This window comes from Neofelis nebulosa, chromosome 7, assembly GCF_028018385.1.
Source record: "Neofelis nebulosa isolate mNeoNeb1 chromosome 7, mNeoNeb1.pri, whole genome shotgun sequence".
Classification (NCBI taxonomy): Eukaryota; Metazoa; Chordata; class Mammalia; order Carnivora; family Felidae; genus Neofelis; species Neofelis nebulosa.
In genome coordinates this window covers 108,555,273-108,581,949 of record NC_080788.1, presented here as the reverse complement: position 1 = coordinate 108,581,949, position 26,677 = coordinate 108,555,273, and the positions used below count along the sequence as shown (strand labels likewise).

General features: G+C 36.0%; 1 protein-coding gene across 1 annotated transcript in view; it reads right to left on the bottom strand.

Moving 5' to 3' along the window:
- MNAT1 (MNAT1 component of CDK activating kinase) overlaps window positions 1–26,677 on the bottom strand; it is a 224,198-nt gene that overhangs the window by 105,489 nt on the left and 92,032 nt on the right. The window contains exon 6 of the mRNA XM_058739246.1: window positions 24,912–25,037. Coding sequence (XP_058595229.1) covers window positions 24,912–25,037 — 126 coding nt within the window. The remainder of the gene's footprint in view (window positions 1–24,911; window positions 25,038–26,677) is intronic.

The window sequence follows — 26,677 nt, the reverse complement described above, 5'->3', positions numbered from 1 at the left end:
AATATTTCTTCCCCTTTTCATCTCTTAAATGATTTTAAAAATAACTGCAAAAAAATGGTAAGATTATATGGTTGGGTTTGTAATGTAAAACATAACATACACCACAATAACAGTGTACAAGATGAAAGAGACCTAATCTATCAAAGATTCGATATTACTGGTACTAAATTAGTATAATATGAAGTTGTTTATAATAAATTAAGATACATATTGTAACGACTAAAATATAACAAAAAATATGCATAGTACAAAAAGAATTACAATGTGCACCAAAAAAAAATGTCTATTTAACACAAAAGGAAGCAATAAACAAGAAGAGGGGACCAAAAAGGACTATGATATATACAGAAATCAAATATCAAAATGGCTGGTGTAAATCAAACCATACTGATAATAACATTAAGAAAAGATTGTCAAATTGGAGAAATAAGATCCAACTATACGCTGCCTATAAGAAATACACCTTAGAATCAAAGGCATAAAATAGATTGAAAGAAAAAATGTGAAACAAGATAAACTATAGAAACAATAACCATGAGAGAGCCAGAGAAGCTACCCTAATGACAAAACAGTCTTAAAAGACAAAAAGAAACAAAGAAAAAGGTTTTCAAATGTATAAAAATAAAAATATGATATATTAGTGCAATTAAAGCAGTACACAGGTTTATATATTTAAATGCCCATATTAGAAAAGAAGAAAACTCTCAAATAATCCAAGTGCCCACCTTAAGAAACTAGCAAAAAAGAGCAAAGTAAACCCAAAGTAAGTAAAAGAAATGATATAATACAAAATCAGAAATCAAGGGCGCCTGGGTGGCTCAGTCAAGCGTCCAACTCCTGATTTCAGCTCAGGTCATGATCTTGCAGTTTCATGAGTTTGAGCCCCATGTCAGGCTCTTTGTGCTGACCACACAGAGCAGGGTTGGGAATCTCTCTCTCTCTCTCTCTCCCTTCCCCTCTGCTTCTCCCCCACTCACCCTCTGTCTCTCAAAATAAAAATAAAAATAAAAATAAAATGGGAATCACTAAAATAGACATCAGAAAAACAATAGAAAAAAAGTCCATAAAACCAAGGTTGGTTCTTTGGAAAATATCAACAAAAATGTTACACTGTGAGCTTCACTGACCAAAGGAAAAAAAGAGAAGAGACAAACTACCACAATAGGAAATGAAAAAGGAAAGATCTCTCTTGACCCTAGAAATATTCAACTTAGATGAAACTGACTAATTCCTAGGAAGACTGAAATTACTAAAAGAAGGGAAAGAGTGAGGAGAGTAAGGGAGGAAGAGAAAGAAAAAAGAAAAACGAAAAGAAAAAGTCTGAATAGATCTATACCAAGAAATTAAAACAGTACTTAGAAATCCTCCCATTAAGAAAAGCCAAAGTTAGATCGTATCCAAAATCTATAGAGAACTTATCAAACTCCACACCCAAAAAACAAATAATCCAGTGAAGAAATGGGCAAAAGACACGAATAGACACTTCCACAAAGAAGACATCCAGATGACCAATCCACACATGAAAACATGCTCAACATCACTCATCATCAGGGAAATACAAATCAAAACCACAATGAGATACTACCTCACACCTGTCAGAATGGCTCACATTAACAATTCAAGCAACAACAGATGTTGGCAAGGATGCAGAGAAAGACGCTCTCTTTTGCACTGCTGATGGGAACGCAAACTGGTGCAGCCACTCTGGAAAACAGTATGGAGGTTCTTCAAAAATTTAAAAATAGAACTATTCTACAACCCAGCAACTGCACTACTAGGTATTTATTCAAGGGATACAGGTGTGCTGTTTCAAAGGGGCACATGCACCCCAATTTTTATAGTAGCACTATCGACAATAGCCGAAGTATGGAAAGAGCCCAAATGTCCACAATGGATGAACAAATAAAGAAGATGTGGCATACACACACACACACACCGCGCGCACGCGCGCACACACACACACACACACACACACACACACACTGGAGTATTACTCAGCAATCAAAAGAATGAAACTTGCCATTTGCAACTACGTGGATGGAACTAGAGGGTATTATGCTAAGCAAAATTAGTGAGTCAGAGAAAGACAAATATATGACTTCACTCATATGAGGGCTTTAGGATACAAAACATGAACATAAGAGAGGGAAGCAAAAATAATACAAAAACAGGAGGAGGGGGACAAAACATAAAAGACTCTTAAATACAGATAACAAACAGAGGGTTGCTTGAGGGGACTGTAGGAGGGGGAATGGGCTAAATGGGAAAAGGGCATTAAGGAATCTACTCCTGAAATCACTGTTGCACTAGATGCTAACTAACTTGGACATGAAAGAAGAAAAGAAAGAAAGAAAGAAAGAAAGAAAGAAAAAAAGAAGAAAGAAAGAAAGAAAGAAGAGAGAAGAGAGAGAGAGAGAGAGAGAGAGAGAAGAGAGAGAGAGAAAGAAAGAAAGAAAGAAAGAAAGAAAGAAGAAAGAAAGAAAGAAAGAGGAAAGAAGGAAGAAAGAAGAGAGAGAAAAGAAGGAAGGAAGGAAGAAGGAAGGAAGGAAGGAAGGAGGAGAAGGAAGGCCGGCCGACCAGCCAAAGTCAGATGGCTTCACTGGTGAAATCCATCAAACATTTAACAAAAAAAATAATACCAATCCTTTACAAATTCTTCCAGAAAACACAGAAGAGAATATTTTCCAACTCAGTCTATGGGGTCAATATTTGCCATGATTCTAAAGCCAGACAAAGTCATGTGCTAACATAAAAATCCATGTGCTTAGCATAAAAACATTATGCTAAGGTATGGAAGCTAGACTCAAAAGACTATATATTGTATAATTCCATTTACAGAAAAGGTACAAAAAAGGCAACTTTATAGAGACAGAAAGCAGATGAGTGGTTTCCTGGGGCTGGGAGTGGGAGCAAGAATTCCATGCAAACTGTCACAGAAATATTTCTGGAGTGATGAAATACTCTAAAACTGGTTTGTGGCTTGCAAATCTCTTTAATATCCCTAAAATTCATTAAAATGTACACTCAATACAGGTGAATTTTGTTGTATGTAAATTATACTTCAATAATCCTGTTTAAGAAAAAAATGGCTGACTAAATCAACAACCTCTAGACTGATCAAAATACAAGTTAGAATACTAGGAATTTTTAAAGGATTACTGCTATAACTTACAGGCATTAAAAGAATTTGAGGGATTATTATAAACAGCTTGATGTCAATAAATATGATGTAACCTGGATGACTATGTATGGTCAAATTCCTTGAAAAAAATGAAATTTACAAAAAAAACCCAGAAAATTCAAATAGCTTGTATCTTTTTAAAAGTAAATTTACCATTATATTCTGGGTTTCTCTTCAGATTCACATAAAAATCAAATTTACCAATAATCTACATATGAACCAAAATTAAAAGTCCCTGATGATTTCAATAGTCAATTTGAAACATTCAAGAAGAAATAATGCCAATTTCATATAAATTCTTTCAAAATACAGAGTAAGAGACCCCCACTTCAAAATGAGGCCAAACACCCTGACAAAACCATTGTAGACATTACTGGTAAAAACATTATCAGTATAATCATGGTATTACCCTGATACCACAGACACAAGACATCTAAAGGCAAAGAAAACAGTCAACTAATACCCTCCTGAATACAGACACACAAAAATCCTTAATAAAAATAATAGCAAACTGAATAGCAAACTGAATACAAACTGAATACAAATCATAACCATACAGAATTTATCACAAGCATGAAGTAATTTAACTTTGAAAATGAATCAATTTTTTAACTCACCACATTAACAACAATAAAGAAGAAAACTCTTCAAAAGATGTCGTAAAAAGCATTTGACAAATTCAACACCCACTCATAACTTTTTAAAATTTCAGTGCACTACAGCTAATTCTACAGCTAATATAATCTATAATACTGATAGATTAAATGATTCCCTCCATCGGGTGGGGAACAAGGTAGTGCAATATGGCAAGAAAAGGAAGTAAAAGGCAGAAAGGAAGAAGTAATACAGTCTCCTACATGCAGATGACATGACTGCTTAAAAATACCTAAAAGCACCCTACTAAAAATAAGTAAAATGTGCACAAGATACAAGATCAGTATAAAAAGTGCACATTAGGAGTAAGCAATAGGAAAATGAAATCTGAAATAACTATTTCCTCAAAAACAGTATCCAAAAACATAAAATATAAAATATAAAAGGAACAAATTTGACAGTAAGTGCAATGTCAACTACTAAAAACCAAACATTACTGCTGAGATAAATTCATGAGGCTCTCAATAAATAAAGAGATACACTAAATTCATAGACTGCAAGCCTCAATATTATTCAGATCTCAATTCTCCCCAAATTGACCTATAGAACAAAATCCCAATCATAATATGGCCAAGGCTTTTTGTAAAAATTAACAAATTGATCCTAAAATTCTGAATCTACAGAAAGCAATCTGGAAAAAGAGCAAAGCTAGAAGACTTACATTATCTGACTTAAAGAATTGCTATTAAGCTACAGTAACCAAGGGGATGCCTGGGTGGCTCAGTCGGTTAAGCGTCCAATTCTTGACTTCCGCTCAGGTCATGATCTCATGGATGTGACATTGAGCTCTGTGCCCTGTGTAGGGCCCTATGGTGGGCGTGGAACCTGCTTAAGATTCTTTCTCCCTCTCCTGGTGCCCCCCCTCCCCAAAAATAAAAAGAAATAAACTAATTTAATTAAATAAAATTTAAGCTACAATAACCAAGATAGGAGTTGTGAGAACCAAATAGAATGAACACAAATAGACCCTACTTACAAACAATTAATTATAAACAAAGGCACCAAATGTGTGTAAAGCAATTCAATAGAGAAAGGAAGTCTTTTAAGCAAACAGTGTTAGAATGAGAGGATGACCATATGCAATAAATGAACCTCAACACTTACTTCACACCATACACAAAAATTAATCCAAGATGGATCAAGGACCTATCTGTAAAAGGAAAAACTCTAAAGCTTTTAAAAGAGAGAATATCTTTGTGACTTTAGGGCAGTAAAAGGTTTCTTATATAAGATACAAAAAGAAATAACCTTAAAAGAAAAAAATTCCATAAATTACACTTCATTAAAAATAAAAACTTCAGCTCATCAAAGATACCATTAAGAAAATGAAAACGTGGGGTGCCTGGGTGGCTCAGTCAGTTAAGCATCCAACTTCAGCTCAGGTCATGATCTCACGGTTCATGAGTTCGAGCCCCACATTAGGCTCTGTGCTGACAGCTCAGAGCTTGGAGCCTGCTTTGGATTCTGTGTCTCCCTCTCTCTCTGCCCCTCCCATGCTCACACTCTCTCTCCCTCTCTCAAAAATAAATAAATGTTAAAAAAAAATTTTAAAAGAAAATGAAAAAGTGAGCTACAGACTGGGAGAAATGTGTTAGATATCTGACAAAAGACTTGTATGCAACATATTTTAAAGCTTTTTACAAATCAATAATAAAATGACAAACACCCCAATTACTTAAATGGACAAAAGATATGAAGAGACATCATAAAAGGAGATATAAAAAGGCAAACAAATAAAAAATCCTCAAAAACAAATTAAAGTTATGACAAGATGCCATTAAACACTCACCAAAATAGCTAAAATTAAAAACACTCATAGCACTAAAAGATGGCTAAAAGTGGAACAATCCAAACTCTCATATTATAGGTGGCAGTATAAAACTATGTAAATACTATCAGGAAAAGGCTTGACACTTTCTTCTAAAATTAACAAATAGCCCCACAAACGAGCAATTTCACTCATATATTGACCAAAGAAATTAAAAGATGGGTTCATAAAATAACTTACACAAGAAAGTTCATAGCGGCTTTGTTAATATCAAAACCTACAAACAACTCAGATATTCATCAATAAAAGAATTGCTAAACTGATATATTCAAATAGAACACTACATAGCGATAAAAAAATAACTAATTCTTGATATACAAAATAACATGAATGAATCTCAAAATATTATTCTGCTTTCCTTGCATCTGACCGTTTTATAATAAGGAATGGTTGGCCCATTCCCCACCTTAAGCAACTAGAAAACTGAAAAAAACGTAAGAATCAATGGTTTTATAAACTGACGATTAGACAGTACAGGACTATGATCTCCAAGGAAAAGGAAGCAAATGAGGTGAGCCCTATACTGTCCCAGCTTACTGCATGGAGGCCCCTTGGAAGCCATGATATCTGGAAGGGAACCCAAGTAAAATGGGGGAATCAAGCAGACTGAGATCAGACTTTGAGGCTGGCACGGTGGCTATAATTTCCAGGGGAGATGACTAGAGAGGAAAATGCTACACAGAGAGAAAATTCTAAAGCAGGAGTCAGCAGGGGCGCCTGGGTGGCGCAGTCGGTTAAGCGCCCGACTTCAGCCAGGTCACGATCTCGCGGTCCGTGAGTTCGAGCCCCACGTCAGGCTCTGGGCTGATGGCTCGGAGCCTGGAGCCTGTTTCCGATTCTGTGTCTCCCTCCCTCTCTGCCCCTCCCCCGTTCATGCTCTGTCTCTCTCTGTCCCAAAAATAAAAAAATAAAAAATAAAAAACGTTGAAAAAAAAAATTTAAAGCAGGAGTCAGCAAATGTTTTCTGTAAAGGGCACATAAATATTTAAGGCTTTGCAAGCCATATGATTTCTGTGATAACTACTCAACTCATTAAAACATGGAAGCAAACAAAGACAGTACATAAATTCCAATAAAACTTTAGTTAGAGTAACAGGTGGTAGGTGAAACGTGGCCTGAGTGTTGTAATTTGGCCACTTCTCCTCTAGAAATCTACAAAGTGGTATCCTTAATTTATGCCTGGGTATTAATATGATCATGACAGAGTATAAACTTCTCAAGGCCAAGAAAATAACCTGGAACCCAACAGGTCAAACAATTTCCAAAGCTCACAGTTATCAGAACAGTTCATATTCTCAATAAATAAGGTAAAAAGACCTCAATACATGAAGCATCAACTATAGTCCTCAAAATGGTAAATTAACTTGAAAGTGGAGCTAAATTAGCCTAATATTGAAGTCTTCTATGCCCTACCAATGCTTAAAAATAATCCTTGCAAGGATCTAACAGATTATAAGTAATTTAGCTACAACCCCAAAGTCTGAAAATATTTAATGGAATACTATAAACTACTAGGTATTCAAAAACAAGGCAAAAATATATGACCCATACTCAGAGAAAATAGTCAATAGAAGCAGACACAGAAATAACAGATAATGAAATTAGCAGACAATGACATTAAAATAACTATTATAAATATGCTCCACATGTTTAAGAAAGTAGAGAAAAACATAAGCATGATGAGAGAAATGGAAGACAAAAGATTCAAATGACATATATGGAGATTTCAAACACATACTACCTAAAGAACACCTGGGTGGCTCAGTCAGTGAAGCATTCAACTCTTGATTTTGTCTTAGGTTATGATCTCATAGTTTGTGAGTTTGAGCCTCACATCTGGCTCCACACTGCTGACAGTAAGGAAACTGCTTGGGATTCTCTCTCTCTCTCTCTCTCTCTCTCTCTCTGCCCAACGCCTCCCTCAAAATAAATAAATAAACTTTAAAAAATAAGTAAATAAAAAATAAATAACACATACACTACCTGAAATGAAAAATATAACAAGTGGAATAAATAGGTTAGGCACTAGCAAGGTAAAAATCAGTGAAGGTATAGCTTGAAGGCTTGAAGGCATAGAGCAACAGTAGCTAACTAAAGCACAAAGAAATAAGACTAGAAAAATAATCAGCAAAGCACTGATGAACTAACAATATCAAGCAATATAACTTACATGTAATTGAAATTCTGGGTGGGAGGAAAATAAAAATACACAAAGAAATAATCACCAAAAGTTTTCCAAATGTGATGAAGGTAAATTTAAAGCAAACCAACCATATCAATAATTACCTTAACACAACAAGCAAAGGGAGACTGTCAGATTTAATTAAAAACCAAGATCCAACTGTACACATTAAGAAAGCAACTCATACCATGAAAACACCAATCAAAAAAGCTAGAGTGGCTATATTAACATCAGAAAAAGTGGTAGTTACTGGGGTGCCTGGGTGGCTCAGTCGGTTAAGCCTCCACCTCTTGATCTTGGCTCAGGTCATGATCTTACAGTCTGGTCCATGGAACCCTGCATCGGGATCTACCCTGAGCCCACTTGGGATTCTCTCTCTCCCTCTTTCTCTGCCCCACCCCAGCTCATGCGCAAACTTGAGTGCTGTCTCTCTCTCTCTTAAAAATAAATAAACTTAAAAAAAAAAGAAAAAATAGTAGTTAAAACAAATATTACCAGGACAAAGGGATATTTCATAACAATAAAGATGTGAAAGTATCAAAAGGACATAACCATCCTATGTGTCTATGCCACAAAACACAGAGCTTAAACATATATAATGCAAAATTGATTTTTTTTAAATACACAATTATACTGGGATATTTCAACACTGCTCTCTCAGTAAGAAAAGGGAAAAAAAATCAATGAGGAAACAAGATTTAACAATATCAATTAACTTCACCTGACTGACATTTACAGAATGATCTGCCAAAGACCATAATACAAATCATTCCAAGTGCACAAAAAACTTCACCAAGATAGACCATACTCTGGGCTACAGAAAAAGTCTCAATGCGTCAAAGATGTCTAAAATCACACAAAGCATGTTCTCTCACTACAAGGGTATTAAACTACAAATCAATAGCAAAATAAAAAAGTATTTAGATGGGGCGCCTGGATGGCGCAGTCGGTTAAGCGTCCGACTTCAGCCAGGTCACGATCTCGCGGTCCGTGAGTTCGAGCCCCACGTCAGGCTCTGGGCTGATGGCTCGGAGCCTGGAGCCTGTTTCCGATTCTGTGTCTCCCTCTCTCTCTGCCCCTCCCCCGTTCATGCTCTGTCTCTCTCTGTCCCAAAAATAAATAAAAAACGTTGAAAAAAAAAATTAAAAAAAAAAAAAGTATTTAGAAAACTTGGAAATATTTGAAATTAAACAACACATTTAAAAAAATTTTTTTTTAATGTTTATTCATTTTCGAGAGAGAGAGAGAGCAGGGGAGGGGCAGAGAGAGAGAGAGAGAGAGAGACAGAGAGAGAGAAAGGGAATCTGAAGTAGGCTCCAGGCTCTGAGCTGTCAGCACAGAGCCTGATGTGGGGCTTGAACCCACGAACCACAAGATCGTGACCTGAGCTGAAGTCGGACGCTTAATAACCGACTGAGCCACCCAGGTGTCCCACAACACATTTCTAAATAACCCATGGGTCAAGCAAGAAATTAAAAACAAAGTCACACAATGATTTGAACTAAATGAAAATGAAAACACAACTGTGATGGCCACATGCATGCACCTCTCATCTCCCAACTGCAGAAGCAAAATGGAGGAAGAGTCCCAGCTGTTGCACTCTGAAATCCAGTTCCACACTTGCACTAAGGCCTTGATTTCCATGGGCCTCTAGCCAATGACTGAGTGAGGCAGGAATACCAAGGCAGTTCCATAGTTAGGAGATGCAAGCCTCCTCTGCCAGAAATCTCAGAACTCCCAACTTGCCTTGCCAAACTTTCCTTAGAAATATACGGTAATCTGAGACAATTCTACCCAACAGGTTTTCTTTCTTCACTTGGGTCAAACCCACAAAACCATCTGATGATTCTCTCAGTCTCTTACAGCTGCCTCATTTTCTCTCACAGGTATTTTCCCTAACACATTTCTTGTACATTTAAACCCATCTTTGTAACTGCCTCAGAGGACTCAAACTGTCAAGATAACATGTCAAAAGTGTGTGATGTAATGCTAAAAGAACATTTATACCATTAAATGTCAATAATAAAAATCGGAAAGTCTCAAATCAATCATCTAAGTTTCTACTTTCAGAAACCAGAAAAGTAGGGCACCTGGGTGGCTCAGTCGGTTAAGTGTCCGACTCTTGATTTCAGCTCAGGTCATGATCTCACAGTTTGTCAAGTCCCGCATTGACAGAGCACAGCCTGCTTGGGATTCTCTCCCTGCCCTTTCCCTGCACGTGCTCACGCGCTCACGCGCGCGCTCTCTCTCTCTCTCTCTCTCTCTCTCAAAATAAATAAACTTAAATTAAAAAAAAAAAACTAGAAAAGTAGAACAAATTATACCCCAATTAAGGAGAATGAAACAAATTATAAGGAACAAATATAACTGGAGTGGAAAATAGGAAAACAACAGAAAAATAAATCAATAAAGTAAAAAACTGGTTTGCTGACCAGATCAAGAAAATTGATAAACCTCTAGTCAGAATGATCAGAGAAGGGGCACCTGGCTGGCTCAGCTGGTGGAGCATACACAACTCTTGATCTTTGGATTGTAAGTTCAAGGCCCATGGTCAGTGTAGAGATTACTTAAAAATAAAATCTTTAAAAAAAGTTTTTTAAAAAAAGGAATGATTAGGGAAAAGAAGTGAGAAGACATAAATTACCAGTATCAGGAATGAAAGAGGGAAAAACACTAGAAATCCTACAGGAATTTCCTAACTTTCTTTTTTTAATTTTTTTTTTTTTTAACATTTATTCACTTTTGAGAGAGTGTGACTGGGGGAAGGGCAGAAAGAGGGAGACACAGAATCCAAAGCAGGCTCCAGACTGAGCTATCAGCACAGAGCCCGATGTGGGACTCAAATCCACCAACTGTGAGATCATGACCTGAGCTAAAGTCAGACACTCAACCAACTGAGCCACTCAGGTGCCCCAGGAATTTCCCAACTTCTAAAGAAATGGTCTTTCATATGTTTGCTAGTAAGTCCAGCTATGTTATGATGCTTTACTATGCCACAAAATTTTATTTAAATTATGATACAGTTGAAAAGCCCTTTGTCCTCCTAAAAATATCTAACCCCTCTAAGCTCAAGCTTCTAGGAGTTATGAATCCTAAATCACCCTGAAACCAATGGAGGGGCTGGGTAGAAGTTGCAAAGCTGCCATGGCAGCATCTGGGAGAAGCTCTGATGAAGAGGAACAGAAGAAAGCAGTGTAAGTTCTTAGCTCTACTCTACCATTCCCCATTAGAGGGCTGGAGGAGGTGCAGAAGCATTCTCAGCAAAAGATGAGACAGGCTTCTGGTGCAGAAAAATGTTAACAAGAAAAAGGGAACTGACAGAATGAGAGTGTATTATAAGTTATCCATCAATTATGTATATTAACAAAGTTAAGAGATTATCCAAAAATAAATGAACATAACCCCTGGTTTTCAAACACCTAGGAGGTGTGGCAAATTATATTCTAACCTAAAAAGAGTCTGTGACAGAAATAAATTGATGAACAAAATAGCAAGTAAAATTACGTAGGAATAACCTAACACAAAATGATCAACAAAAGAAAAACCTAATAGTATTTTTTTATTATGAAATTTATTGTCAAATTGGTTTCCATACAACACCCAGTGCTCATCCCAACAGGCACCCTCCTCAATGCCCATCACCAATCCTCTCCTCCTTCCCACCCTCCCATCAATCCTCAGTTTATTCTCAGTTTTTAAGAGTCTCTTATGAAAAAAAAAAAAAAAAGAGTCTCTTATGGTTTAGTTCCCTCCCTAACTTTTTTTTTCTTCCCCTCCCCCATGGTCTTCTGTTAAGTTTCTCAGGATCCATGAAAGAGTAAAAACATATGGTATCTGTCTTTCTCTCTATGACTTATTTCACTTAGCATAACACTCTCCAGTTCCATCCACGTTGCTACAAAAGGCCATATTTCATTCTTTCTCATTGCCAAGTAGTATTCCATTGTGTATATAAACCACAACTTCTTTATCCATTCATCAGTTGATGGACATTTAGGCTCTTTCTATAGTTTGGCTATTGTCAAAAGTGCTGCTATAATCATTGGGATACAAGTGCCCCTATACATCAGCGCTCCTGTATCCCTTGGGTAAATTCCTAGCAGTGCTATTGCTGGGTCATAGGGTAGATCTATTTGTAATTTTTTAAGGAACCTCCACACTGTTTGCCAGAGTGGCTGTACCAGTTTGCATTTCCACCAACAGTGCAAGAGGGTTCCCATTTCTCCACATCCTCTCCAGCATCTACAGTCTTCTGATTTGTTCATTTTAGCCACTCTGACTGGCGTGAGGTGATATCTCAGTGTGGTTTTGATTTGTATTTCCCTGATGAGGAGTGACATTGAGCATCTTATCATGTGCCTGTTGGCCATCTGGATGTCTTCTTTAGAGAAGTGTCTATTCATGTTTTCTGCCCATTTCTTCACTGGATTATTTGTTTTTCGGCTGTGGATTTTGGTGAGTTCTTTATAGATTTTGGATACTAGCCTTTTGTCTGATATATCATTTGCAAATATCTTTTCCCATTTCATTCGTTGCCTTTTAATTTTGTTGATTATTTCCTTTTCTACTATAGTCAAATGCCTGGGTGGCAGTTGGTTAAGCGTCTGACTTCAGCTCAGGTCATGATCTCACGATTCGTTGAGTTCAAGCCCCACATCAGGCTCTGTGCTGACAGCTCAGGGCCTGGAGCCTGCTTCGGATTCTGTGTCTCCTTCTCTCTCTGCCCCTCTCCCGCTCATGCTGTGTCTCTCCCAAAAATGAATAAACATTTATAGTTCTAATAGTAATGTTCCTACAAATATTATTAGATGAAAAGTAAGATGAACGCCAGAATTAGCTCAGGACAATACCGTTCATGCAGTGATAAAATTACAAAGGAAAATAAATCTGCTTAACTAAAAATTTAAAGTATCACATTGACAAACAGTGCAGGAATTATTTGGTCATGCACATGTGCAGATGTGGCCTTGTAAGACTACCAAATATTTGTGGCAGCTAGACTTCTCAGGAAAATACTGTATCATAGTCCTAAGCAAACAAAAAATGGATTTATTTCAGCATTTCCAAATATCAATTTTAGTAACCTTTAACTTATTCAACTGATTATTAGTAAAGAGCTCTTACTGACATGTGAAAATAATTCTAGGTATTTGAATTTCATAGCATAACCTCTTAGGACCAAAGAAAAGACGTGCATTTAAAAATTACTATGCAAGTTCATCAGAAGAAAATTCCTGGCTGGGAACCACAGAATGAACTTTGTTAAATTCACTCCTTTCGTTCTTTTGCTCAGAATGCTTCCACACACACATTTTAAAAATGGAATGCCTTCCTTCTTCCCTTCTATCTTTCTTAACGTTTGCTTTTTTCAAGGCTCAATTCTAGTTTGCCATATTCCACAAGGATTTATTTAATTTGGGTCCCTTGGTAGAAAGCTTCACTGTACTTAGAAACAATACCATACAGTTTCTTTATACATGTTCGTTTTCTCTTCCCACTTCGAAACTCAACCTCTGGAAAACAAGGACCATTCAAGTATAGAGTAGCAGAAAATACTTGGAATCTGCCAGACTTGCTTGAGTCTAAATCTTAGCCCTTCCACTTAGCAGAATTATGAGTTAGGGTGATTTATTTTATGAGTCATCATGTTTCCTCATAAATGGCAATACCACTATCAACCTTGCAGGATATTTGTAAGGATTTAGTGAAATAATAATCAGGGACTGCTTTAATCACATCTTCCTTCTTTTTATTATTGTATCTTCAACACCAACAGCTAAGATTGCTTTACAGATGTAATAGGTACATGATAAAATCTTATTGTGATAGACTGATTGGTACTTGATAAAACTATCTGCAGGACTGAAAAATCTGTCTCATGACATAGAGCAATACAAAATAAAGTGCATAAAACATGGCAGAAAAATGTTTGTTGAATACATTTACTCAACCAGGAAATCATTGTTTCTGCATTCCAGGCTAAGAATATTTCCACATTTTCATATATCTAAAAAGTCCTCCAGACTGAGATTAAAAAACAAAAGCTTCCCACTATTTATATACTACGGATTTTAACTTGTTCCTATAACAATTAAAATAACTGATATAACTCACAACTCCCTGATTCATTATTTCTCCCTATTATGCTCATGTCCAGATCATCAGACAAGCAGACAAGTTTCCTGGAATAAATTCAACCACTGTAATAAATTCTATCATCAATAGTTTGAGCATTAACTATATTTTTCCCTCACCATAGTAAGGTATGAGAAAGAATATAATATAAAACTCACAATATATAATCAGTTCATTCTAAGTATTCCCAACTATGGACACTAAATAGTTCAGTTTCTTATATATCCACAGTATAACTGAAATGTTATCCAGAAATATAGAAATATAAAAAAGGGTTTCTAAAGGCATTTGGGGGTCTATAAGTAAACTATCTACTCAAAAATGAATGGTATAAGTTAAACAAGTCACAAACCCTACCTGCAATACAAATTTACTGGTCTATTACAGCGTTTACTTACATCTATACCCATTTATACTTACAATGAACCAGGCACTCTAAGACTTTTATGTAATTATTTCAAAAAATACTCAACAATTCTACACTAATTCCAAGGGATATATGCACTCCAATGTTTATAGCAGCATTATCTACAATAGCCAAATTATGCAAAGAGCCCAAGTGTCCATAAATGGATAAAGAAGATGTGGTATATATACACAATGGAATATTACTCAGTCATTTAAAAAAAGTACCAAAATCTTGCCATTTGCCACAACACGGATGGAGCTAGAGAGTATTATGCTAAGCAAAATAAGTCGGTCAGAGAAAGACAAATACCCTATGATTTCACTCCTATGTGGAATTTAAGAAACAAAACAAAGGGGGAAAAAAAGAGAGGGAAGTAAACCAAGAAACAGACTCTTAACTATAGAGAACAAACTGATGGTTACCAGAGGGGAGGTCAGTGGGGGAATGGGTGAAGTAGGTGATGGAGATTAAGGTGCACTTGCTGAAATGAGCCCCAGAAATTGTATAGAAGTGTTGAATCACTACACTGTACAACTGAAACTACTACTACACTGTAGGTTAACTGGAATTTAAAAACTCTAAAAATTTTTTTTAATTAAAAAAAAACAAACTGAGTAACTTAAGGCTTTAATGATTTAAATGATCTGCCCAAGGTCATATCAGCTAGTATGCATGTTATAGAGGTGCCACAGTTTGAAGCCCTAATAATGATATTATAAGGACAACCCATTTTAAGTAATTCTAGGGATGCCCGGGTGGCCTAGTCAGTTAAGTGGCCAACTCTTGGTTTTGGCTCAGGTTATGATCTCACAGTTCGTGGGTTCGAGCCCTGCATCTGACTCCATGCTGAAGATATGGGGCCTGCTTGGGATTCTCTCTCTCCCTCTCTCTCTGCCCCTACCCAGCTCGCACTATCTCTCTCTCAAAATAAATAAATAAACTTGAAAAAAAATTAAAAAGGGGCACCTGGGTGGTTCAGCCTGTTAAGCATTTGACTTCCGCTCAGGTCATGATCTCATAGTTTGTGGGTTTGAGCCCCACATCAGGCTCTATGCTGACAGCTCAGAGACTGGAGCCTGCTTCAGATTCTGTGTCTCCCTCTCTCTCTGTCCTTCCCCACTCATGCCTGTCTCTCTCTTATCTCTCAAAAATGAATAAACGTTAAAATAAATTTTAATTAAAAATAATTCTAAAATAATAAAATGTGAATTTACAATTTTAATCACAAGCAACTATTTATTTTATAAAAAGGTTTATTAAAGTACTCACCATAGGATTATTCTAACTTATAAGAACCTGTATTTCCTTTAAAATATGACTGAACTAATAGAACTTCTATATGCTTACATATAAACTCTGATTCGAAGATATCTATGGTGAAAAACAGAACTACAATTTTATCGAAATAACATAAAATAGCTAGAGACATTTAAATGCTTAGAGAAAATAATCACTTCATACTCACCTAAATAGCTTACTCATTTATGTATGGATTTCATAATGCCTAACAACTGGTAAGACTTTTTAATGCTAATTATAATTTCAAGACACATTTAAAGATGAAAACATATAAACAGTACTCTATTACTACTTGCATTTTTACAAGACTTGATAAAAGATACATCACTTCTTTGGCTGCTACACTTTGATTTGCTGCCTAAGTGCAAAATGTATATTAAAAATACAATTAATAATATTTGGTCAAGCTTTGTTTTCCTTTCTTAGGCAAAATGGTAAAGCACTTAAACTGTTTGGCATTAATTTATGGCTTTATGGGACAAAACTGACCACTCAGTACAATTTGTTTTATTTCAGATACAACTGGATATTAATTTTCTTTAACATATTTTAACGAAGAGTTTAATCTTCAAATGAGTTCAGAAGAATAAACAATGATTGATATAAATAGCTAAATACTATTTGTTGTAGTCAGAAAAGCCAATTAATATTACAAATGAGCTCTGATCTGGTTCACCCATAGATAATATAAATGTTTTTAAACATTAAGGTTAAAATACTCAAACAGCTTTCCCCCTTGGCAATGGGTGGCATATTACCCTAAACAACACACCAGTAATCATCCATAAAGAACCGAAAGCTATACTTAAAAATAACTCTTAAGTTATCTTTGTGATACAAACACATAGTGAAGTTTAGAACACCATCCTGTCTGAAAAAGTACTAGAATCCCAGCCTTCGATTCCGGCTCCTAATTTTATGACACGACCAATGTGTCTTTCCACCCTCCCAAACGACTAAGACTTAGTGACTTAAATCTGTAGATTTTCTGTATGAATATTTAATGACACTAATTAGTAACAAATGGGGGCAAAAATCTGTTTTTATTTTTTAAGTCTGTTCATAGGCTCAAGTCAGAATGATGTAATCAGGAATGGCAGCCATATCTATTCATTTGGGGAAAAAAATTAGAATTACTTGTGAAATGAAGATGAAACAGAAGACCCTAAAGTTACACTGCTGGGATTTGAAGCAATAAAATTGAAAGAACTAACGCGTAACTGAGAAACAAATTTGGAAATCTCATTTTAAAAGTTCAGAGGCACCTGGCTGGCTCAGTCAGTAAAGCATGTGACTCTTGATCTCAGGGTTTTAAGTTGGAACCCTATGTTGGGTGTAGAGATTAGTTTAAAAAAATAAAATCATTAAAAAAAGGTCAAAGCTATCACCATAAAAAAGACAACAAATACATAAAATGAAGTTTCTCCTATTCACGCATTAGACAGTGATTAAGTGGAATTATTTAAGAAAGTCAAGTCACAAATTTTATAAATTATCTTTCTAAGATCCTACCCTTAACACTTCCCCACCAACTGAGAGTTTAATTCCTGGGACATATAATTCAAAGAATACATCAGGCACAATATTATGTGAACATACCTAGCCAAAATATCTTCCCTGACAGCCTCAACTCTACATATTTCAATACATAATAATTAAGTTCTCATTTCGTACTCATTATTTTATGCCAATTTTTAATCCTTTATCTTTCTCTAGGTTTATTAAATAAATTTTGTCTTCTCAGTCACATCTCAAAGGATCTATTTCAAAAACTGTCAATCACATTTATAATGTCTTCCTTGGACCTTCTCCAAATTCAGTGTATCTGACTTCATTTGTTGTGCTGGACTTTCTTGAAGTAGAGCAGATCAGGAAAGGAAAAGGTCATTGTGCTGGCTCCTGTCCTTTATGTTACCCAGTCCAAATAATCAGCCCACTATTACAAGCAATTAACTCAATCCTAGCTCTCTTCAAATCAGAAAGACACTTGAAGTAGAATTTATAAATTTTGGTTTTTTTAATAGTCTCATTAATTAAATAATGAGGAATAATACTAAGAGAATGAGTTCAGGTGTCATCTTTTATATGTGATCTAACTTCTCTGAGACAGAGTCAGTTTTTACATCTGCAAAAATAAGATTATCATCTATTTCATGGAAATATAAAAACAAAATACGACAACTTTTATTAAAAAGAACTATCGTAAGTCACAAAGTCTTAAGCAATGTTGGCATCCTTACCAGCATGTGTTCAATGAAATCAACCCCTGGGATATAGGTGCTCAATAAATGTTACTTTTCATCCCGCATGTTAGGATTGGTTTTTCCAAAGAGTATAAAAGCACTCAACTACATCAACACCAGATTTCCATCTACATTATATGTCAATCACCCCATTCAGTAATATTAATAAATCCACATAAAAACTGTCATTTAAAATGTTCACCTTGCCTTTGAACCAGAAGCTGAATTGTTATAATAAACAACAATAATAGGTATTCTATCACACACTTAAGTTATATGAATCGCAACAAGCTAATGCTTACATCATATCAAAAAAAAAATCAATTCAAGGTGGATAATAAAAAAGTAAAACAATAAAGACATCAAAAGACACCTTCAAGAGAGTGAAAACAAACAAGCCACAGTAAAAAAAAAACTCTGGTCTTTTCTTAAACTCTTCGTGGGGTTTTTGCGGGGCAGGGGGGACAGGTAAAAGAAAACACCTTTACTTCTCAGCAAGTTGGAACAGAAGTATGAAGGCATGCAACAGATCGCAAATGCTACTACTGAAATCACACAACCAAGAATCCCTATCCCTTGAGAGACAGCGTGTGTGTGTATAGATACACACACACACACACGCACACACACACGCATACTTTTTTTTTAAGATTTTATTTTTAGGTAATCTCTACATCCAACATGGGACTTGAATTCACAAGAGATGAAGAGTCACATGCTCCACCACCTGAGCCAACCAGGTGATCAATCTAGCAAATAATTTAATCTCAGCTCCTACAACACATATGATTAATAAAAGGCTTAGATCTAGAACATAAAAAGAATTCCTACACATGAGCAACAGTCTTGAGCAGGCATTTCAGAAAACAGGATAGCCAATGCTCAATGTCATCAGTGATCAACAAAGTAAAATGCAGATTAGAATCACAAAACACAAGGTACCTGGCTGGCTCAGTCAGTAGAACAAATAACTCTTGATCTCAGGGTCGTGAGTTCAAGCCCCACATTGAGCATGGAGCTTACAAAAAAAAAGAATCATAATATACTACTAAATACCCACCAGACTGGTAAAACTGGAAAAGACAAAAACCTCCCAAATGTTGACAAGAATATGGAATAACAAGAATACTGCTGATAGAAATACAACTGGTAAAAACCACTTTGGAAAATGATTTAGTTGTATCTTCTAAAGTCAATATACATATTCACTATGACCTAATAACTCTACTCCTAGATAAATAGCCACCAAACCAATGTGTACATGTATGCCAAGAAACATAAATAAAAACATTGCCATAATTCATAATACCAAAAAGTCTAAGGAATCCAAACATCCAGCAACAACAGAATGGATAAATAGTATATTCCTCCAATGGAACATTACCTAGCAATGAAAATGAAAAAAGTTACAGCTATATGCAAAAACATGGATGAATCTCACAAATATAACAATGAACAGACACAATATTAATGAAGTTAAGACATACATGCTTAGATGTAAAAGCTATTTATAAAACCAAGAAAGGGACTGCCATAAAAGAAGTGTGAGTGACTTCTTTGAGGAAAAAGAATAGGGTACCGGCCAAATCTAAGGGGTCATGAGGTGGACTTCAAGAACATTGACAATATCTTTTTTTTCTTTTACCCCTATGATGGCTACACAGATGTTAACTTTGTGATAATTCACTGAGCTACATAGTTTGGTTCTGTGCACTTTTGTGTATTTACATTACATTTCACAAAACAAAAAAATTGTAAAACAGGGAAGAAGAAAGAAAATAAATAATAAGGCCACAACCTTATCTGAAAAAATACCTAAAGTGGTGAAGTAAATGCTAAGGGCAAATGAAACACTGATAACAAACACATGAAAAGATGCTCAACATCACTAGTCAAATTAAAACCATAATGAAAAATCGTTACACACTTGTTCAGAATGCCTAAAATATTTTTAAAACTCAAAATACCGAGCACTGGCAAGGATACAGAGCAATGAGAACACTCATACAAGGTTGGTGGGAATGCCAACGGGCACAGTCACTTTGAAAAACAGTTTGACAGTTTATTACAAAACTAAACATACCCATACCCCATACGTCACCAATTTCATTCTTAGTATTTACCCAATAGAAATGAAAACCTATGTACACACACAACTGTATGCACACAACTGTATACACACAACTTACGTTTGTAGCAACTTCATTTGTAATCATTAAAAAACAAAAACAAAACCCAAATGTCCTTCAACTGATGAATAAAGAAACTGGTATATCCATAAAATGATATATCACTCAACAAAAAGGAACAACAACAACAACATGCATGATCTCAAACACATGTTGCTAAGTTAACAAAACTTGACCTAAAGGCCTCCTGTATGTATGATTCCATTTATATGCCATTCTGGAAAATCCAAAACAACAGAGACAGAGATAGGGGGTTTAGGGGTACAGGGTTGACTATGAAATCGTAGCAGAAGGGAATTTTGAGGAGTGATGCAACTGCTCTATATTATGATTATAGAGGTAGATACACAGTGTGCATTTGTCAAGACCCTGTATACCACAAAGAATGACCTTTACTATACACGAATTAAAAAATAAATTTTAGGGGCACCTAGGTGGCTCAGTCAGTTAAGCAGCCGACTTCAGCTCAGGTCATGATCTCACCGTTCATGAATTCAAGCCCTGAATCGGGCTCTGTGCTGACAGCTCAGAGCCTGCAGCCTGCTTCAGATTCTGTGTCTCCCTCTCTCTCTGCCCCTCCCCCACTCACGCTCTGTCTCTTTTTCTTTCAAAAATAAATAAACATTTTTTTAAAAATTTTTAATTGTTTAAAACAGTAAGTTTTAGGTGCCTGGGGTGGCTCTGTCAGTTAAGCATCCCACCTCCTGATTTCGGCTCAGGTCATTATCTCACAGTTCATGAGTTCAAGCCCTGTATTAGGTTCTCTCTCTCCCACTCGCTCTCTCTCTTCTCTCTCTCAAAATAAATAAGCATTTTATAAATAAATAAATAAATAAATAAATAAATAAACAAACAAACAAACAAACAAATAAATTTTAAAGAACTTTAAAACACTGTGATCATAGCGGGCACCTGGCTCAGTCATTGAAGTGTCCAACTTTGGCTCAGGTCATGATCTCGCAGTTCCTGAGTTGGAGCCCCCCACAGCACTCTGTGCTGACAGGTCAGAGCCTGGAGACTGCTTCGGATTCTGCGTCTCCCTCTCTCTGCCTCTCTCTCTCAAAAATAAACATTTATTTTTTGTGTTTATTTATTTATTTATTTATTTTGAGAGAGAGTGAAAGAGATAGCAAGCAGGGGAGGGGCAGAGAGAGGGAGAGACAGAGAGAATCCCAAGCAGGCTCTGTGCTGTCAGTGTAGAGCCCGATGTGGGGCTCAAACTCACAAACTGTGAGATCATGACCTGAGCTGAAACCAAGAGTCAGATGCTTAAATGACTGAACCACCCAGGTGCCCCTCAAAAATAAACATGTAAAAAATTAAAAATAAAAAAAAAAAAACCACTATGATCACAGCACCACCACAGATTTACAAAGCATAAAAATGCCAAAAGTATCATAAAATTCCCTCAAATTCAAGAATCCTAAAATATGTATTACCTAATTACACAATGTAAATAAATTATAATGTAACTCACTTAGATATTTAACTATAATAAACACTACTGATAACATTAAAGTTGCACTTAGTGAACATTTTATACATACGTTTTAATCTTCCAAACAATCATATAAAGTGAAATTTATTTCAGCTTTACCAATGAGGAAACAAACTCAGAAAGAGTAAAGAAATCTCTTACCCATGCACACACACGTAGTAAGTGGTAAAGCTGAAGTTTAATCCCATTGCATCTGAGTCTTTCCATGCCCATTTTCTTTTCTCTATATTGTTTCTTAAAAGCTTTTGTAATTCCTTATAATGAGTAATGTTTTTCTTTACATTATTTGAAAATGTGTTATTTCCTAAATTTATAAATTTAAAATGAATTATGAATATTTTATATTGTCCAAGTACCCACATACTCATGATCATATAAAATGAAGTTAAAATATGCAGCCTCTGCCCTCAAGATGTTTATAATCTAATTGGTGGCACACATATGACAAACAAGATAGGCAATTTTAAAAATCAAAAATCAGCTGAATGGGCAGTTGGGGAGGAAAACATTGCTGTGAGTGCCTCATAATAATAAAATAATTCTAATTGCTTCCTCCTGTCTCTTGCATTACCACTGTCATTCATTGCACTTATATATAAGCATGTGTGTATATACAGACACACATAAACAAACATACTCAAATATAATATTGCTATTAGACTTATCTGTTAGAATAAGAACAAAAATGTAAGTTTTTATTCTGTCTTAACTTATTTCTTCTCTTATGCTCTTCCTTTCCTTTTTTTACATCTTAGCTTCTGACCTATTTCATTTTCCTTGGCTCTAAAAGAACTTCTTTTAACACTTCTTTCAAGGAAGGTCTACTGACAAACAATTCCTTTTTTTTGTTTGTTTGTCTGATAACCTTTATTTCTCCTTCACTTTTTTTTAAATGTTTATTTTGAAAGAGAGAGAGCGCACGCAAGTGCTAGCAGGGGAGGGGCTGATAGAGAATCCCAAGCAGGTTCCACGCTGTCAGTGCAGAGCCTAATACAGGGTTCGATCTCACAAACCACAAGATCATGATCTGAACTGAAACCAGGAGTTGGACGCTCAACCGACTGAGCCACCTGAGCGTCCTGACTCAGTTTTAAAAGATAATTTTGCAAGGTACATTACTCTAGGTTGGTGGTTTTTTTCACTCATCATCTTATATTACACAGCATTCTCTTCTTGTTTGTGTGGTTTCTGAGGAGAAGCCAGATATAATACTTGTCTTTGCTCCTCTATAGGTAAGGTATTTTTCCCCCTCCGGCTGCTTCAGGATTTTTTATCTTCAATTTCCTGTAATTTGAAAATGATATGCCTAGGCATAGTTTTTTGAGCATTTATCCTACTTAGTGTTCTCTGAGCTTTCTGGATCTTAGGTTTTGTTTCTGATGTTAATTTGGGGGAAATTCTCACTTGTTACCATTTCAAATATTTCTTCTGTGCCTTTTTCTCATTCTTCTCTTTCTGGTATTTCCATTATGCAAGCGGTACAACTTTTTTCTTCTTTTTTCTTTTGAGAGAGAGCCAGAGAGAGAGCACAAGCAGGGGATGGGGAGAGAGAGAGAGAGGGAGAGAGAGAGAGAGAGAGAGAGAGAGAGAGAGAGAGAGAGAGAGAGAATCACAAGCAAGCTCTGCACTGTCAGTGCAGATCCTGACATGGGGTTCAAACTCACAAACTGTGAGATCATGACCTGAGCAGAAATCAAGAGTCGGACGCTTAACCAACTGAGCCACCCAGGCGCCCCTGTGGTATACTTTTGTAGTCATCCCACGGTCCTTCGATATTGTTCTGGTTTTTTGTCTGTTTCCAGTCTTCTTCTCTTTGGTTTTCAGTTTTCAAGGAGTCTATTGGTGTATCTTCTCGCTCAAAGATTCTTTCATCAGGGGTATCTAATCTATTAATGAGCCCATCAAAGGTATGCCTCATTTCTGTTAGTGTTTTTTTCTCTAGCATTTCTTTTTGGTTCTTTCTCAGAATTTCCATCCCCCTCCTCACCACTGCCCATCTGATCTTGTATGTTGTCTACTTTATCCATTAGCATCCTTAGCATATTAATCACAATTGTTTTAAATTCCCAGTCTGATCATTCCAACATCCCTGCCATATCTGAGCCTGGTTCTGAGGCTGGCTCTGTCTCTTCCAACTCTGTTTTCTGCCTTTTAGTATGTTTTATCATTTTTTTTTTCTTGATAGCTAAGGCATGATGGACTAGGAAAAAGGAACTACTATAAATAGGACTTAAGTAATGTGGTGGTGAGGTGTGGGGGTTGGTAGCACATTTTATAGTTCTATGATTAGGTCTCAGCATTTTAGAGAGCCTGTGCTTCTAAACTATGAACTTCACATGTGCTTCTCAGTCCCTCCCTCCTCCTCTTAGGTGGGGCAAGATGGTTAGAGTGGGCTGAAGTTATGTTATTTCCCTTCTCCCACACAGAAGGCCTGAGCAGCTGGAATTGAGTATTTCCCTTCCCCTGCATCAGGTAGGTTCTGATAAACTCCAGCAGTTTAGGCTCTGATGAAATAGTTTCTCCTGAGGGTAGGCCTTATTAAGAACAGAATGCACTGGTATATTTCAAAACTGTTCCATTTCCCTTTCCTCTGCCAGAAACAAGAGGGGATTTTTCTCTAATATTCACTAGACAATCTCGTAGAGGTGCAAGAGGTAACACACAAAAAAGTGTGGGGGCCCTCAATGACTGGTTCCTCCATGGAGTTTTAAACTCTCAGAGTTGTCCACACTGAGCCTCCAACAATTTATCAATTACAATCAGATTTCCCTATAGGAGCACTGGTTCCTGGTGAGGTGACTGCCCTGGTAAGTTGTGATACACTGTATTCTCTGTCAGTCTCTCTAATTTTGAGGGCAGCGGTTTGCCTTTTGATCTCTCTTCATTTATGGATCTAAGAAAAGTTGTTGATTTTTCACTATGCTCAGCTTTTGACTTGTTATTATGTGTTGGCAACATCCAAGCTTCTTACATGCCATATGAGAAACCAGAACTCTGTATTTTCTTTTAAGAATGTTTTCCCACACTACAAGCTTAAAATTTATGTAGAAAAAGAAAAAAATATACAAACCCAGTATCATGTACAACAAAACTGTGTCATGTACTTTGAGAATTATTTATTACTTTCCATTTTCCTTACACTACACATATTCATGTTTCTAGATGTCTAGCCTAGATCAAATACTGTTCTTAAACATCTGAACCTTCCAGTTTATCTGTAAAAATCAATATAAAATTATAAACTGCAATCCTTGAAATATATCTTTCAAACAAGCCATTAAAATACAGCTTACCATTTTGATGCCTGTGGAAAATGTCACTGGTTTTATAGGTTTAGGTTTCTCAAGTTGCATTTCCAACTGGGTAGATCTATCTTTATGCTGAGCCAAAAGTAGAGCGACAGGGAGATCTGAACTCTCCTGTAAGAAAAGTTAAAGTGCAACATGAAAGTTAAAAAGGAAAAACTAATGAGCAACAATTCTTTCATTTTAAATTATGCCCTTTCATAAGCACTTGATGTCAACCTAAATATTCACTTTATGGAGAAAACTTCACAAAAAATTTTAACATTCCATAATAAGAAAAGGCTGTTTGAGATTCATAAATCAAAATAACCTGCAAAAAAGTATTTTTATAAAATCCACATTAAAGACAATAGGGTCTTATTTCATCTAGCAAAGCCAACCATATTTATTAAAATAAAAAAAAATTAAAAGCTAATCACAAAAAGAGTAATACAAAGTACTATAACGTAGATCAGATGTTTATCTAAGACACATTCTTCTACCAGTGAATTCAGACCAGTTTGAAATTGTTTCCCATTAGATTTCACCTGAGGCCGTTTGGAAATGATCCTTGTTCTGTTTTGCACAATAGAACGATTGTTAAGTACAACCAAAAATATATTCTCTCCTTTACTGAACTTATTTTTAGAAATTAAGTCTAAATTTTTTTAATTGACAAAATGATAGCAAATATTTATTTTAATACCTTATATTGACACTAAAAGAGGGCTACTATTTACATAAATCTGCATATATACATATGAATGACACAAGCAATGATACTAATTCTTATATGCAGATGCATTTATCCTGTTTAACATGAAGTTCTCTTACATGTTCTTCCACATGCTGTGCAACTAAGGTCTAAACTAAACATATCCAGACTTTTTCCTTCCCGAGTTTTCAGTTAAATAAGAACACAGAAACACATGCAGAAGGAAGGAGATAATATACACACAGTACTTTATATCTGTAAACAAAAATGAAGATTACAAACACATTTCTATCTATACCTATAGCTATATAGTCTATACCAAGGCTATCTATGAAAACAGACATATTTTTCAAATGGCCTAGAGATTTTTAAAATAATAACAACCCAGAACTTAATCCTGGAAAGACTATATTGTTAAACATTCCCTAGTATGAAAGTAAACATACAGCAGAATCTAATTTTCTTTCCAAATCTAACAACTTTATACAATTTTTTAGGCACAAATGTAGTTAATATATTTAAAGGAACTTTTGGGGCGCCTGGGTGGCTCAGTCGGTTGAGCGCCGACTTTGGCTCAGGTCACGATCTCGCGGTCCGTGAGTTCGAGCCCCGCATCGGGCCCCTGTGCTGACAGCTCAGAGCCCGGAGCCCGTTTCAATTCTGTGTTTCCCTCTCTCTGACCCTCCCCCATTCATGCTCTGTCTCTCTCTGTCTCAAAAATAAATAAACGTTAAAAAAAAAAAAAATTTAAAGGAACTTTTTTGCCTATAGTACAGAAGTAATTCAAATAAAAAGCAAATTATTTCAACAGAATTGTCCTAGCATAAATCTGTACCTCAAGACTTGGTAACAGAAGTGCTTTGCAAGAGCAATGTTACAAAGATTAAAATTTTTTAAATGGAAGAACACAAATTTTATTTATAAAATATAGCCTTGGGGCCTTTAGCAATAATAAAGGAAAATAGGGGCACTTGGGTGGCTCACTCAGTTAAGTGTCCGACTTAGGCTCTGGTCATGATCTCCCGGTTTCTGAGTTCGAGTCCCACATCAGGCTCTGTGC